This window comes from Clarias gariepinus, chromosome 1 (assembly GCF_024256425.1).
Source record: "Clarias gariepinus isolate MV-2021 ecotype Netherlands chromosome 1, CGAR_prim_01v2, whole genome shotgun sequence".
Lineage (NCBI taxonomy): Eukaryota > Metazoa > Chordata > Actinopteri > Siluriformes > Clariidae > Clarias > Clarias gariepinus.
The window spans coordinates 41836223-41852122 of NC_071100.1; the positions used below are offsets into that span (position 1 = coordinate 41836223).

The 15900-nt window shown below is 40.2% G+C and overlaps 1 protein-coding gene across 1 annotated transcript in view; it reads left to right on the forward strand.

Annotated features, from left to right (window-relative positions):
* tnr (tenascin R (restrictin, janusin)) overlaps positions 1-15900 on the forward strand; it is a 126237-nt gene that overhangs the window by 94996 nt on the left and 15341 nt on the right. The window contains exons 8-14 of the mRNA XM_053497682.1: positions 323-592; positions 1230-1439; positions 3886-3975; positions 4829-5092; positions 5731-5997; positions 10437-10556; positions 10743-10886. Coding sequence (XP_053353657.1) covers positions 323-592; positions 1230-1439; positions 3886-3975; positions 4829-5092; positions 5731-5997; positions 10437-10556; positions 10743-10886 — 1365 coding nt within the window. The remainder of the gene's footprint in view (positions 1-322; positions 593-1229; positions 1440-3885; positions 3976-4828; positions 5093-5730; positions 5998-10436; positions 10557-10742; positions 10887-15900) is intronic.

The following is a 15900-nucleotide window of genomic DNA, read 5'->3' on the forward strand; positions in this document are numbered from 1 at the left end:
CAGTGAGAAAGGGCATTAACTGAGCAGAGCTAAAATTCACTGTGTCGTCATACGCCAGGTGATCTACACTAACTGAAGACCATATCTGTCAGGAAAGAACAGAAACCCGAGGCTGCAGTAGGCACAAGTTAACAAAATTCTGCTTTAGAACAGTTAAGAATCATTATGATCCTTAGCTCTCAACATTTCAGTCATTAGCATTTTGTCCCTAACATTTCATTTTCGGCTTTAGAGAAATTATTTCTACATCGTTATCTACTCTTGTGTCATTTGTTGTGTGTAGTCCTGTTTTCATGTTGCCCTTCTGATTTCTTGTTCTCAGTAATTGATGGACCGACCAAGCTTATGATCCGTGATGTCTCAGACACTGTGGCATTTGTTGAATGGACTCTGCCCAGGGCCAAAGTGGATGAAATAATCTTGCGATATGGAATAGTGGGTTCTGGTAGACCAAAGACCACATTTCATCTGGAGGCAACTCTGAGTCAGTACTCACTACAAGTTCTGAGGCCAGGCTCTAGATATGAAGTGTTGGTTAGCAGCTTTCACAAGGGCGTCGAAAGTAGAATTGTTTCTGCCGAGTTTATCACAGGTGAGTCCACTTCTATGTACATCATGACAGACCATCAAGCTTTTCCAGTGTGATAACATGGCTGATCATGAAAACTAGTTGAAGACTACCACTTCTTCATTGAAAACATAATGTTGGGTTAAACCAAATGATTTCTAAATACACAGTCCTGTTTTTTTTTTCTGTGGCAATAAGTGCATTGATCGTTAATGTATAAAATGTCAGTAAGATGAATTTAAAAGCCTTCAAATGTAAGTGCATTTGTCTTCATCTGTATTTGGTAAGAAGTAGTAAATTGATAAGAAGAGTAGACAGAATGTGATGCTGTAGAGATAGAGGTTGGGATGAAACTAACAGACAGGCTAAAATGAATGAGAGAACAGTGAAGAACAGAGACTTTATCGTAGAAGACCATGTGAAGAAAGGTAGAAAGACTCCAAAGGGCTACTGATATAATGCATAAAGAGGTCAAAGTTCTCTTTCTATGTTGAGCAGAAAAACAGGAGGGTTCAGAAGTCCAATATTTAATCATCAAGATTTTTTATCTGCTAGTATGACACTCCTGTTTGTCCTCAATCAATTTTTACCTGTGCAAAAAAATCGCAGTCATTAGACATATTGTGTATTTTAGTGTGACGTTGTGCATTTAGTGTTTCAGGACTGTTTTTTTTTTTATTTACAGAGATCGATCCACCCAAGCACTTGCGGGTAGTTTCTAAGACTTCCACATCTCTGGAGCTGGAGTGGGAGAACAGCAAGGCTGTTGTGGAGTACTATCATGTTGTGTACAGTACACTGGCTGGAGATCAGTACAATAAAATTATAATCCTGCGTGGCAATGGAACCACAACCAAGACAACTCTCACAAGTAAGCTTAACCCATCTTTATAATATTACTCTATGTCAGAGCTTCTCAGTTTGTTCTTCTGCCTAACAGAAACAGGAAATCTTAATGAATTAATCAATCAATCAATTAATCAATCAATCAATCAATCAATCAATCTATCTATCTATCTATCTATTTATCTATCTATCTATCTATCTATCTATCAATCAAATAACACTCTGGTCATTTCCACCCAAGAGTAAAAGTTTTAAATTGACTAAACTTTAGTTGTATGAAAAAATAACTGAATTTATATAGTATGTAATTTGACCTATATCTCTTTGTTTTGTATTTTCTAAAGTTGTATTGAGGTTGTACGCCTGAAAGCATCACATGATATGTACAGTGGTTCTTTTCTAAATTGTTGCAACAAGTTGAAAATAATGGTTTAGAATTTTATTTCATGCTGGGTCAGCCATGTTAGACCAGAGACGGTAAAGAACCTTATTCAGGGGCTGAATTAACAGCATCTTGCTGGTGCTTGGGCTTGAACCCTTGATCTTCTGCTTGGTGTAGAAAAAATTGAATAGCAGCCATACAGCCATGACTCCAAACCCACAGAACACCTTTGAGATAAAATGATATACCAACTTTATGCCAGGCCTTCTTTTCCTTTTTGATTGACATCATCCCAGTTTCTTTGGCTCTTGTAACTGAATACATAAATCCCTATAGCCACAGTCCGATCAGGCTGGGGTATAGCAATTTAATCTGTTTTCTATAGTAGTGCACAGAGAACCACAAAGCATACAATGCATAAGACAAGGTTATTCAAAGTGGATGTTTCTAACAAAAAGAGCTGGACTTTGAATTTCAAAACTCAAAGCTCCTCCTCTAAGCCACCAGCATTGCACATGAAGGCGATGATCAAACACACGATGCAAATAATATTCTTCATGTCTAAAGATTTTTCAGAAAAATAACAGCTTGAATTTAAAAATTGAATTAGTGGGTGGTTTAGGTGAAAACAACTGACATTAATTACTATAATATTTCTATTATATATTAAAAAGGACTTGGGTGAGACTGCAAAGTAGTGAACAGAACATGAGGGCTGTGCTATGGTTTGGAAAAAGTCTCAGCACACCAAAGCCACTTTTTATAGTTAAAAACCTTCATTGGTATTTTATTTATGTGTTGGTCTGAGTGGTGAAATAGTTGAAGAGTGTTAAAGTGACATGAAGTAGACAGATTTGTGTGGGTAGTACTCTTGTGCTCAGCTTGGTAAAGTGCATCTTCTTTTACAGGGCAGCGTTTTTTTTTCACTGAATGTGTGTCACATAAAAAAAACAGAGAGGGAGAAAACTAAGATGTTGTATTTGCTGCATTTATCATCTTTGTTGAGCGTACCAAGGAACCAAAGAACACCATGCATAATGTAGTTGATATACGAGGAAATTCTCTTTACTTCCACCTTTTCTCTTAGGGCTTTAGCAGTTCATGAGGGTGTGATACTCTAATATCTAATACTTATTATGACTTAGACAGTCTTGGACAGAGACTTCTTCAAGTTGACTATTAATCAGTATGTGTGGAGAGATGCCTATAAGTCCAGAGGTGTGTAAGCAATGCTCTTGTATCAAGTGTCAGTGAAGTGTATCCTTAGTGGCAGGCTGGGGTGTTTATTCCAGAGCACCAGAGAAAGATAATTTAAACATAGTTTTGACTTCCAACGGTCACTGTTTGTTTTTTCCCTTGAATTTGAACGCTTCTGCATTGCTTTTGTTTAGCATTCCATCCTTGGTGCTGAAGGAGAGTTTATGATCTCCTGGGTATGGCCAATCACATTTAAAATGCCTGATCCCACAGTTTTAAATGGTAAAATTATGGAATACTGTTGAAGCCTAAATGGAGGGCTTATTTAAACTTAATACAACAAAGTACTTTTTTAGATTTTATCGTTTTTTTATTTTATTTTAGATTTTTAGTTTCCAATAAAGATGGCACAGAGGCTTAGTGGTTAGCCTTAAGAACCATTGTAGCATATATTGATTGACTCATGTGACTATGGTGCTGTCCCAATGAAATGCTGTGATAATTAATATTTTTATTGATGTAAACTCTTTTTGTCTCCTCTCTGTGATAAGCATGTGTGCAAGTCTTGTAGATTTAATTTCCCTGGGTAAGAGTCCCAGGGTGGCATTGTGTAATTTTCCTCAATCAGATCTTTTTTGTCTCTCATTAGAGATTTTGTCATGAATAACAATTTGTTATGAATAATAATCTTTCCCTCTTCCTACAAACGACACAGGACAGTTGAACAGACTCTGAAGAATGAAACTATCTTCTGCATATATCACAGACTATGCAGTGAATGTTTTAAAAATTATCAACCTAAATTATTAATTATTATTGTACCCACAAATATGTTCTATTATATGAAATCCTTATACAGTATGAGTTGACCACTAATATATTTTCTTCTTAGATCTGCAGCCAGGCACTGAATATGGCATTGGAATATCAGCCATTCTGGGTACCAACCAAAGCAACCCAGCCACAATGAATGCCAGGACAGGTAACCAGCTTTTAGTGTAGATCAGTAGGCTGAAGGCCCTCAATATTTATTCAAACTTATCCAATAAGGCACAGTTTCAGCTTTGACAATGATGTGGATTGTAAACAATTCTGTGCAATTCTTTCAATACAATGTTGTTTCATATTTTATATATATTGTGTGTGTGTAAAAAAAAAAAAATCCAATCAACCATTAACTTGCAAGTGGTCATGCATTTCATCATGCAAATACTGTATATTACAGTTACTGATAAATTATTAATGATCACTTACTATGCAAATGATGCTGTCATGCCTTACATGGTGCCTCACTGTCACTTAACACAGCAACACTGTGACTTTCAATGACTAAGTGTGGAAGAGTGGCCATGAATGACCTCGTATTGGTCTACAGAAGCATACAGTGGATCTTTGGCAGACCTATAAGTCACAAAAGGCGGGAGCTCCACACATGGTCAAAAATCTGTAGTCAAGCTACAAATCACTATAGAATCACCTGACACACGCCATCAAGCCACAATCTTGGTATACGACTACCCACAGCTCATCTCAATTTGTGAATTTGTAGCAATACGTGGCAAAAATGTAAAAGTGATCACTGGGCTAAAGGTCCCTGAGTTTCCCTGATATACTTCAGGTTTGTTTTGTATTTCAGCAGTCCAGCGATTAACCTGTAAAATAAAAAAAGTGTTTTATGCTTTCTTTTTCACGAAAGTAGAGGTAGAGTGATGATTTTAAGATATAAGCTCCGTGGACATTATTGTTTTATATTTTAAGCATGGTCACTTGGCATTCCACATACGTCTCAACTACTTTTTATATATTTAATTTATGTTATTTTTAATTTTGAACAGGTTTGGATATCCCCATGGATCTGATGGTCACAGCCTCCACAGAAAACAGCATCACTTTACTCTGGGGTTCTGTTCAGGGACCTATTGAATATTACAGAGTGAGCTACACCTCAACTAATGGTGTGACGACTGAAATAACCGTACCCAGTGATATCAGCAGCACCACACTGAGTGGCCTGGAGCCTGGTACTGAGTACACCATCACAGTCATGGCTCAGAGGGGCAGACAACAAAGTGCTGCGGCCACAATTGATGCCTTTACAGGTACCAACATACTAAATAGTTTTATTATTATTATTATTATTATTATTATTTACACTGAAGACATACAGTACTCATAACAAATGGCTCTGACTTTTTCTTGCCTATATTATTATTATTATTATTATTATTATTATTATGTGATGCTACAGTAAGCACAATTCCTCCAGGAATGTTTTAATTCGTATATTTAGAGTTTTGAGAATGAAGACCTACTATAAATGCAGTCTTTTTTGTGGCTTTGTGTAATAAGTGTGGCTTTTGTACACAAATACTATGTGAGATTAATAACTAATGTATAGTGTTAGCTATTGTTAATGTGTGTACTGCCTTATTTTATATTAACACATGGATGGGTAATTTACTTGCCAGTATGTCTCAGCTTCAGTTTCTTTATATTGTATGGCTTATTACCTCTTTGTTCTCATCTGATTCATATCATATTCAGTCTTTATTATTTTCTTTAAAAATTCACTATTCACTAAATATGTGTGGGCAAACATCTTTCATTCCACATACTGTATCCTTTCAGTCAGCTAATGTTTTTTAAATTCCTGCCTTCCTGAAAAGATTTACTGATTACAGAAAAGTTAATTCCTCAAGAGAACCAATAATATAGAACATCCATCATTTGGTTGCAGGCTTCCGTCCTGTGAGTCAGCTATACTTCTCAGACATCACGGCTAATTCCGTGGCTGTATCCTGGAATGCTCCGGCCCCACCTGCCAGTAGTTTTCACCTGCAGTACTCAACAGATGATTCCTATGAGGAGGTGGAAGTCGTTTTGGATGGTTCCAAGACCAAGACTATCGTTTCAGGGCTTCTGCCTGCCAGAAAATACACAGTTACTCTAGTCACCATGCATGGAGACACAGCTTCAGAGCCAGTTACAGGCACCATTGTCACAGGTACAGCCTTCAATCAATCCATATTCATAGTATAATTTTGTGATTTATTACGTAATAATAACCAAGTCAAATCTCACTAAAACTTTGATTACTCAGTATAACAAACTAGTCATAATGTTTTTTTTCTTTCATAAAACTGTGGCCAATATTTAAAGCTGGGCACATAATCATCTTACATAAATATATTCAGAAAACAAACACTGGAAGAACCGCAAAAGTGGTTCTTCCAGTGTTCTATTGTCTCTCGACCAACCAGGAACATATCAGTAATATTTAATACATTGTTATGGACTGAATGAAGGAAAAATAACAAGGTTTGTTGCACAATGTCCACTTAAGGTCTGACAATGCATTGAACTCATTTTGGACCCTAATCATGCTAACATATTGTCTCTCGACCAACCAGGAACAGTGTGGATAAACTGACAGAGTACTTGAAAAATTGAAATAGTAGCAGTTAGCTGAAAGCCCACATATACGTACAGTACTGTAGATGTTGGGAGTTTATACATTAATCTTCATTTATTAGGCTACTATGCACCTTCCCAAGTCAGATTGTACATCTAGTTCTTATTTATCCATGAAAAAAAGACATAACTCAAACATTACACGAGTTGTACACCAAAACAAAAGAAAAGAAAGGAGCTCACCAACTTGAGCATTTTTGCCATGTGTGTTGTTCAACTAATTCTAAACAAAGGCACAGGCTGATGTCTTAGACAATGTTTCTTAAAGGTACATTTCACAGTTCAGTTGTTACATATTCCGCTGGTGAGACAAAGGTTGTCCACAACCATAAACTACTTAGATTTAGTCCCTATAAATACACAGAGCCAATTAAAAATCTAACTTTGCTCTTACAGGACCACAGATCTTGCACATATGCATACAAACCCCACCACACAGCATAGAATCATGCACATTGCTGGTTTCTCTGGAGATGGGGCAGACACATTAAAATAATTATCCTGAGCACAGACAAGGAGGATAATGTGAACTGAAAACATCAGCACAGCATTAACACTCAAGTGGTAAGATAGATAGATAGATAGATGGATGGATGGATGGATGGATGGATGGATGGATGGATGGATAGATAGATAGATAGATAGATAGATAGATAGATAGATAGATAGATAGATAGATAGATAGATAGATAGATAGATTCTCTTTTTTATGTATTTATATTGCAGTCCACTTACTCTTTTAACCTTTAGAGGTAAAAGTAGGGCAAATTATTTTGTTAATTATTTCCTTACATTTTACTACCTCCTCCCCAAGCAAAAGGGTCTCATTCTCTATCCAGTTTGGCTTAACTTTTGAAGTCATTTTGATCAGATTACAACAGTCCTACAAAGCTCTATTACGGAAAATTTAAACAATTGTGATTGGAGCAGTCTGATCAGTATAACTTAATGCAGCCGAATCATACATCTATAAGTATAACTATTAGCATTATTAGTCCCTCCACTAGTCTCCAGTGCAAAGTTCTGATCAGGTTAATAGAGTCAGAGTTAGTGACACAGAAATCAGTGGGGAGATCTTCAGCTTCTGAGACCATGACACTTGAAACAATTAAATTTGCACATCCATGGGCTAGGAGAGGAGGTTAATCACGATCGACTAAAGCTTGTATCCGCATGAGGTGCTATGTACAGTGTAAATTTTTCAAATAAATTTGTCCCATTATGTATGTTTATCACCAACATATGCATGAATGGCTGTTTTGAGAGTTTGTTTGACACATTAAGTTGCAAATTCAAATTCTAATTTTTATTTGTCACACACACAACCATACACAGTATGATACACAGTGAAATGTTACCCAACTGTTTGTGATCTTGAAAAGAAAAAGGAAGTAAGGAGGCAAAATGGCAATAGAAAATAGAAAAAAAATGTAAATATAAATTTTTTTTTTATTTTGTTTGTTTCTACAAAAATAACACTTAAACACTTAAATGGAAACACTTATCTGCCGGAATTTATTATAATTTTTTTATTATTATTTATTATTTTTAAGTAAAGTGCGGGTTAATTTTTTTTATTTGTTTAGATTTTGTGTTAATTATTTTATGTATTTATTTTTTGGGCTGTGGAATGAATAATTTGAGTTTTTATTATTTCTTATGGGAAAATTTAATTTGGTTTATAAGTGTTTTGGAATAAGAGCTTGCTTCTGGAACAAATTGTGGCCTTTGGTTTGAAAGGTCCCAGGTTCCAACCCCATGACCACCAAGTTACCCCTTTAGGACCCTTGAAGTACACTGAGATAAAAATGTAATCATTCTATAGAGTGTTTTGAAATACGTGCCCGCTTCTGAAACAAATTGTGCTCGTAATTCAAGGTCCCACTGTAATTGGATCTAGTAGACAAGTTTTTTTTTTTTTTTTTTTTTAAGAAACTTTATTAATCCCAGAGGGAAATTGCTTTTTTCGCATATCCCAATTAGGAAACTGGGGTCAGAGCGCAGGGTCAGCCAGCTTGCAGCGCCCCTGGAGCAGTTAGGGTTAAGGGCCTTGCTCAAGGGCTCAACAGTGGCAGCTTGGCGATGCTGGGGCTCGAACCCCCGACCTTCCGATCAGTAACCCAGTAACCCGCAGCCTTAACCAACTGAGCCACCACTGCCCTTGTTGTTGATGATTGAGGTGATTTCTGTTGATGAAGTTGATGATTTTTCTGAAATCAGTTCAATCTCTTGAAGGCAAATAAAATATTCCTGATCTGCTATAGCGGGATTGCCATCAACATAATTAGTTATTGTATTGTCTGCCTTTAAATTTAGAGCCTACATGTTTGAGTTATATATTCAGTTTTGTTAAGTTTTTACTACTGCATGAAGGATGCGTCAGCATAATGGTTAGGACTGTGGCCCCCAGTTTCAAGGATTTGAGTCCTGCCTCAGGTCTTACCGTGCATGTTCTTACAGTGCTTAGTGGGTTTCTTAATTTGCATTTCCAAATAGCCTGTAGTGTGTGCTTGTGTGCCTGTGTTTGACTGACTTGATCCAGGCCTGCCTAGTCCCTTGAGTCCCCTGCGATAGGCTTCAGGCCTCCTGCACCCCTATACTGATTAAAGCAGTACAAAAGAATAAGTGAGTAAGAGAATTTCACCCAAAATTCTCTGAGTTACACAATTTTGGTCCTACTTTTAAGAGTAGGAGTAAGAGCAATTTTTTAACATTCTTAAAATAGGAAATCGCTTCTATCTCTAACAAAATTTTGGAGAGTGCTGCAGATGGCCTGAATGGTTAAGAGTTAAAAGGGAATGCACACATACAGGCAGAGATGTGTGGAGGAGTGATGTTTTGGTAACAGTGAAAGGCACAGAGCTCATTAAAAGATACCATTTGGACAAATATAGAATACTTTTTGTGACAGAACTTTTGCAGTATTCTGGCCCATTAACAAACATATGCTGTCTCCAGACAATGTGGCCCCTGTCACAGTAGTTACAGTGACAATATCTCATGTCAATAGCAAGTGGGAATTGGGTAGTATATACTGTATATAACAATAACATTTCATTATTGCCAGGATCTGTCCCAAAGGTGTCATGTTTGTAAATGTTTCTAAACCATCTGGGTGAAAAGCAGTTAAGCCCTCTGACATAGCTTTAAAGATATTATGGTACAGTCCACCACTGCTTTAAAAGCATATTGCAGTGACTGCCTTTGATCCCCCCAAATTCTAAGTTCCTGCCCCGTAATTGTGCCAAATTCCAACTTGCCAAGCACCAACCCAAAGCCCACACAAAGTTTCAGAACACTCACTGCAAAACCAGTGTATATGCCAATCTCTAATTCTAAGTCCCATCCCAGGTCTCATGGCAAGCTCAGCCCCAACATAAAGGCCAAGTTCAGTTCTTGTGTTTGTGCTAAGCTTCGTCCCAGATCTTCTGTGAAGGTAAAGGAACTTCACAACCCCCACACTAGTATCCCACACAGACTATATGCCTCATACAATAGCCTCTGCATGGGAAGAACCAGCCTGAGCCAGTAGGTGGTTGCCCTGGGCCAAATGAAGAGATAGGACATAGAGGGGGGGTTCATGGTATCATGGTATCGTCCAGAGTCATAAATGCAATTTGATGATTGCTTTGTACTTATGTTCGTGTTTAATTTCCTAATATGCTAATACTACAGTATTTTGTGTGTGTGTGTGTGTGTGTGTGTGTGTGTGTGTGTGTGTGTGTTTAAATAATTTATTTACCTTTATTTTATTTTACATGTTTTATATACAGTATAGAGAGAGCATATACAGTGTGTGTATATATATATATATATATATATATATATATATATATACTGTATATGCTCAGTTAAAAAATGCCTTTTAATGCAAATTATAAAACGTATAAGGTACTATTAACTTTATTTATAAAGGTACTATAACTAAATTATTTATTTTTCATTAAGACTAATAATCTATCTCTATTTTAGGTATGGACCCTCCCAGAGAGATTATGGTATCATACATCTCTGAGGATTCAGTAACTGTGTCATGGGCTCAGCCACTTGCTCACTTTGATTACTACAAAATGTCCTACCGATCTGCTAGAGGTATTGTTACTTACAGTCACACTACTTCATAGTATAGAAACATGATTATTATTATTATCATAATAATTATTATTATTATTATTATTATTATTATCATTAGTAGTAGTAGTAGTATTATTGCTTTATTATTTTTTATTAATAATAATATTGTTGTTGTAGTTGTTGTTATAATGGTTATTATTACAGGTCAGTTAGACACTCTGGTGATTGACAAGGATGTGACAAACTATACTTTGACAAGACTCCATCCAGCAACAGAATATGACATCAAGTTAAACACTGTGCGTGGAAGCCAGGAGAGCAAGGTCATCAGCATCAATGTCTTTACAGGTAGATTGACTTAGTGGTCATAAATACTATATTGTGGAAATAGTATTGTTTAAAAGATTGTTGGTCCTGTACAATACTAGACACTATGATTACTAAATCTGCTTTGATCCCGCCTAATGGATAGAAACATTCGGCACCCCAGACAAGTAATCTGTAAGGGTATTTTTGCCTCTTATAATAAACTGCCAACTAAGGACTGCAACCAAACAGTTCAGGTTTGCTAGCCCTACACCCAACCCTTCTCCTTTGGCACCTGGGAACCAGCAACGGCGAAGCGCACGCACACACCATGGGCAATTTGGGAACGTCAAATAACCTAACCTACATGTCTTTGGACTGTGGGTGGAAACCGGAGTACCCGGAGGAAACCCACCACCCACCAACCTCCATGCACACAGAGACAGGAATCGAGCCTGGCCGGGAATCAAACACAGGCCCTGGAGGTTCAAGGCGATAGTGCTAACCACTACACCACCATGCCGCCAGATGAGGGCAAATGCCTAAATGTAATCATTCTATCACAAAGCTAACCAGGATGATCAGAAAACTTAGGACTTAGCGGTTAGCCCTTTGTAAATTAAAATTAAAATTTTATTTGTCACATACACAGTCATACACAGTACGATATGCAGTAAAATGCTTATACGACCGCCAGTGACCTTAAAAAGAGAATTAAAACTTATAATAAGAAATGAATATGAATAAAAGAAATATGATAAAAAAAATTATTTAACTAGGATAAAAATAGAAATTAAAATAGAAATATACTGTACATAAAAATGAAAATAGAAATATACTGTACATGGAAGATTTTTTTTTTTATTGAAATTTGGTGAAGAAAGATGGTGTGCAAATGTACATAAAAAGTGACTTATGAAGGTGCCTTATTAAAGTGTCTTTGTGCAATGGTCCAGAATGTAAACATAAACATGTAAGTGTAGATGTGTGTGAATGTGTTCATAGTGTCCATGGATGTTAAAAGATTGTACTAGATCTGCATGGTGATGTGGTTGAGAGACCTTATGGCCTGCGGGAAAAAACTCCTCCTCAGTCTCTCTGTGTTGGTCTTCAGGGAGCGGAAACGCTTTCCTTACCTCAACAGAGAGAACAGTCCATTGTTGGGATGGCTGAGGCCCTTCACGATCTTCCTGGCCTTGGTCCAGCACCACTTGATGTAGATTGAGTGCAGGTCAGGGAGCTGATAATTCGCTCAGCTGATCGCACCACCCTCTGTAGAGCTCGTCTGTCCTGCATGGTGTTGTTCCCGAACCAGGTCGTGATGTTTCCCGTCAGGATGCTCTCTATGGTGCCAGAGTAAAAATTTCTGAGCACCTTGGAGGGCAGTCTAAAATCTCTCAAGCATCTGAGGTGGTACGGATGCTGCCGGCCCTTTTTTACCATGGTGTTGATGTGACAGGACCATGACATTTCCAATCTCCTCCAGTAGGCCGTCTCGTCGTTGTTTGTGATCAGGCCGACCACGACAGTATCATCAGCAAACTTGATGACGGCGGTGGAGCTGGTAGTGGCCACGCAATCATAGGTGTACAAAGAGTACAGCAGTGGGCTTAGAACACAACCCTGGGGAGCTCCAGTGCTGAGAGCGAGTGAGGCTGAGACATGTCCGCCCTTACTGTCTTTGGTCTGCCAGTCAGAAAATTGGAGATCCACTGACACATAGATGAGCTGAGACCCAGGTGCTGCAGCTTAGTGGTGAGTGTGAAGGGAATTATGGTATTAAATGCAGAGCTGTAGTCGGCATTTTAACAAAATTCCCTTTCCTAGTGTCCAGGTGAGTGAGTGATGTGTGTAGGAGATGGTAGATTGCATGGTCTGTGAAGTGGTTTGGGCGGTATGCAAACTGTAGAGGGTCCAGTGTGTTGGGTAGTGAAGAAATGATGAAGTCTCTGACCAGGCGCTCAAAGCACTTCATCACTACTCAAGGGGCTACAGGGCGATAATCGTTGAGAGAAGCAGGATGAGGTGACAGGAACAATGATGGACTCTTCGAAGCATGTGGGGATCAACGGCTGAGATAAAGAGATGTTGAATATCTCTATGAACACAGGTGCTAGCTGGTCTGCGCAGGGTCTGAGAATATGAACTGAGATGCCGTCTGGTCCTGCTGCTTTCCTGATGGTCACTCTCTTGAAGGCTCTGGAGTTGTGACTCTAGTTTTCTCCTGTAGTGCTTCTTCGGCTCTTTCACCGCTTTCCGGACACTATATGATGCAGCGTATGGTTTCATGTCCCCTGACACAAGTCCCGTGTTGTAGGCAGCGGTGCGAGATCTCAGAGCGTTGCGGATAATTTTATGCACCCACGGCTTCTGATTCGAAAACGTTCTGATAGTCTTTTTCTCCACGGTATCATCCGCTAGTTTCCCGATGAATCCAACGACCGCTTCCGTAAACACGCTGACGTCATGGGAGCTGTTTCGGAACATGTCCCAGTCTGCGTCATCAAGTGCGTCCTGTAACAGTCCACCGATTGGTCCGTCCAGCGCGCGAGCTCCCTCTGAACCGGAACTTCCTGTTTCAGCCTTTGTTTGTATTTTGGCATAAGGAAGGTGGCGGTATGGTCGGATTTCCCAAACGGTGGACGAGATTGTGCCTTGTAGCCATCTCTGACTGTACTGTAGCAGTGGTCCAGTGTCCTTTCGCCCCTGGTGGGGCAGGTGATGTGTTAATAAAAGTTCGGCGCTGTGCGTTTGAGGTTGGCACTATTAAAGTCCCCCGCCACAATGTGTGAGTGCCTCATGCAGCTTGCATAAGGCAGTGTCCGTGTCCGTGTCCGCTTATGTTGGAATATAAACGGCACTGATTATGACCGATGTAAACTCCCGAGGAAGGTAAAAAGGATGACACATGATGGACAGTGGTTCCAGGTTTGGTGTGCAGGAGCAGGTAAGAGGAACACTCGTGATGTTGCACCAGCTGTTGTTGACCATTAAGCACAAGTCCCCTTTCCCGAGTTTTGCGTCCTGTCCATGCAGTGAACCGAGAAAAACTCGGCCGGCTGGATGGGGTGGTCCGGCACCGCTGGGTTCAGCCATGTCTCGGTGAAGCAGAGGAGATTGCAGTCACAAATGTCTATCTGGAACTTTATCCTGGCCCTGAGGTCATCAAGCGTGAATGGTAAACCCAAACGAGGAACTAAGCGAGTAGGCAGAATAACCGCGCAATTACGGAGCGCCAAAGGGAGCTGGAGCCAGTAGGTGACAGGGTTGATGCGGAGTGTGATGCGGTAAGGACCGATGAACCTGGGTGATAACTTCTTTGACTTGGGGTGAAGATGCGAACCCTCATTTCTAGATCCCAATGGAGAGGTGCAATGATTTTTGATGTTGGGAGAACAGGCGCGGGTTCCGCCCTGGAGGTGTCCCCTTCGTGTTGTCTGGACAGGGCGTCGGCCTTGGTGTTTTTGTGGTGTCTTGAAGTTATAATGTTCAAAAAATAGAGCCCACCGCGCCTGCCTCGGGTTGAGCTGTTTAATAATTTGGATTGTGATCAGATTCTGGTGGCCAGTCCAGACAATGAAAGGCTCGCTGGCGCCCTTCAGCCAGTGTCGCCATTCCTCCAATGCCCACTTTATGGACAACAGCTTGCAGTCCCCTACCCGTATCGCTGTTGAGTGGGATAAAAAATTTTGGAGAAGAAACCACAGAGGTGTAGCTTCTGGTCTGGACCTCGCTGGGAAAGAACGTCTCGGGTTACTTTGCTGTAACCCTGTTCCCTGAAAAGGCGGGAACGAGATGCTGCGTGAAAACGCTATGGGAACATCTTGTCATGTTGCCGGTTGTGAACCATGTGTGTACCAAACACGCCACATTTTTGGCTTTTATAACCTCGGTCAGGTGACGTCATCTAATAGGATGCACCTGCAGGTTATAAATAGGAGTGAACCGGAAACATTCCTCAGATTGATTTGTCTGAACGGACGTCCGGTCACATAGGCAGTGCGGCATTGGGACGCAGCATCTTGTTCCCGCCTTTTCAGGGAACAGGGTTACAGCAAAGTAACCCGAGACGTTCCCTTTTAAAGGCTACACTCGATGCTGCGTGAAAACGCTATGGGAACGAGAGTGCCAACGCCGCCGCACTGCAAGTGTCTGGACTCCAAGGTTGTGTAGCGTGTGCGCACAAGGCCGAAAAGGTCTCAGAACTATGTCTGGGTAGCTGACTCGAGGACCCGTGGGCCCGGAGTAGCATGAACATCCAAACTATAAATGTAATAAATGTGTGCGGAGCGCACCAACCCTCCACGTCACAGACTTGCTGCAAGGGAATACCTCTTGCTAGTGCAATTGATAAGGCGATTCCCCTGGTTGAATGAACCCTGATTCCTAGAGGCGAAGTAAACCCACGTGCCTCATAGGAGAGGGCAATAGCATCTCTCACGCAGCTTGCGGCTTCAAAACATGTAAAAGCTGCTCTGACTTACGCCACTAGCTAATGCGGTGGACGTACATCTGAAGAGCACGTACTGGACACAGTAAGTGAAGTCTCTCCTGCTCCGAAGCTGTAAAGGCGGAGGACAGAAGGCTTCAAAACAATAGGATGCATGTTGGCAAATGTGTGCGGAGAGGACCAACCCTCCGCGTCACATACTTGCTGCAAGGGAATACCTCTTGCTAGTTCAATTGATGAGGCGATTCCCCTGGTTGAATGAGCCCTGATTCCTAGAGGCGAAGTGAGCCCACGCGCCTCATAGGAGAGGGCAGTAGCTGTCCGATCCTCTTAGAGAGGTAACACCATTTAGAAAAACCATCTTAGAATAGTCTTAATTACGCTGGCTGGAAGACCAGCTTGACTTAGAGTCAGAGAGTAGTGAAGGGGACATTTGCTGATCTTGCGAGGCAAAGAGGTCCACCTACGCTACATGAAATTTTCCCAGAATGTAAATCGCCCTGAGGGACAGAATTCTGGTGCGCTAGCTATTTAGCGGCAAGAGCACAGTCCGCCCTGGCGATTAATATATGAGACTGCCATAGTGTTGTCCACCCGCACTAGGAC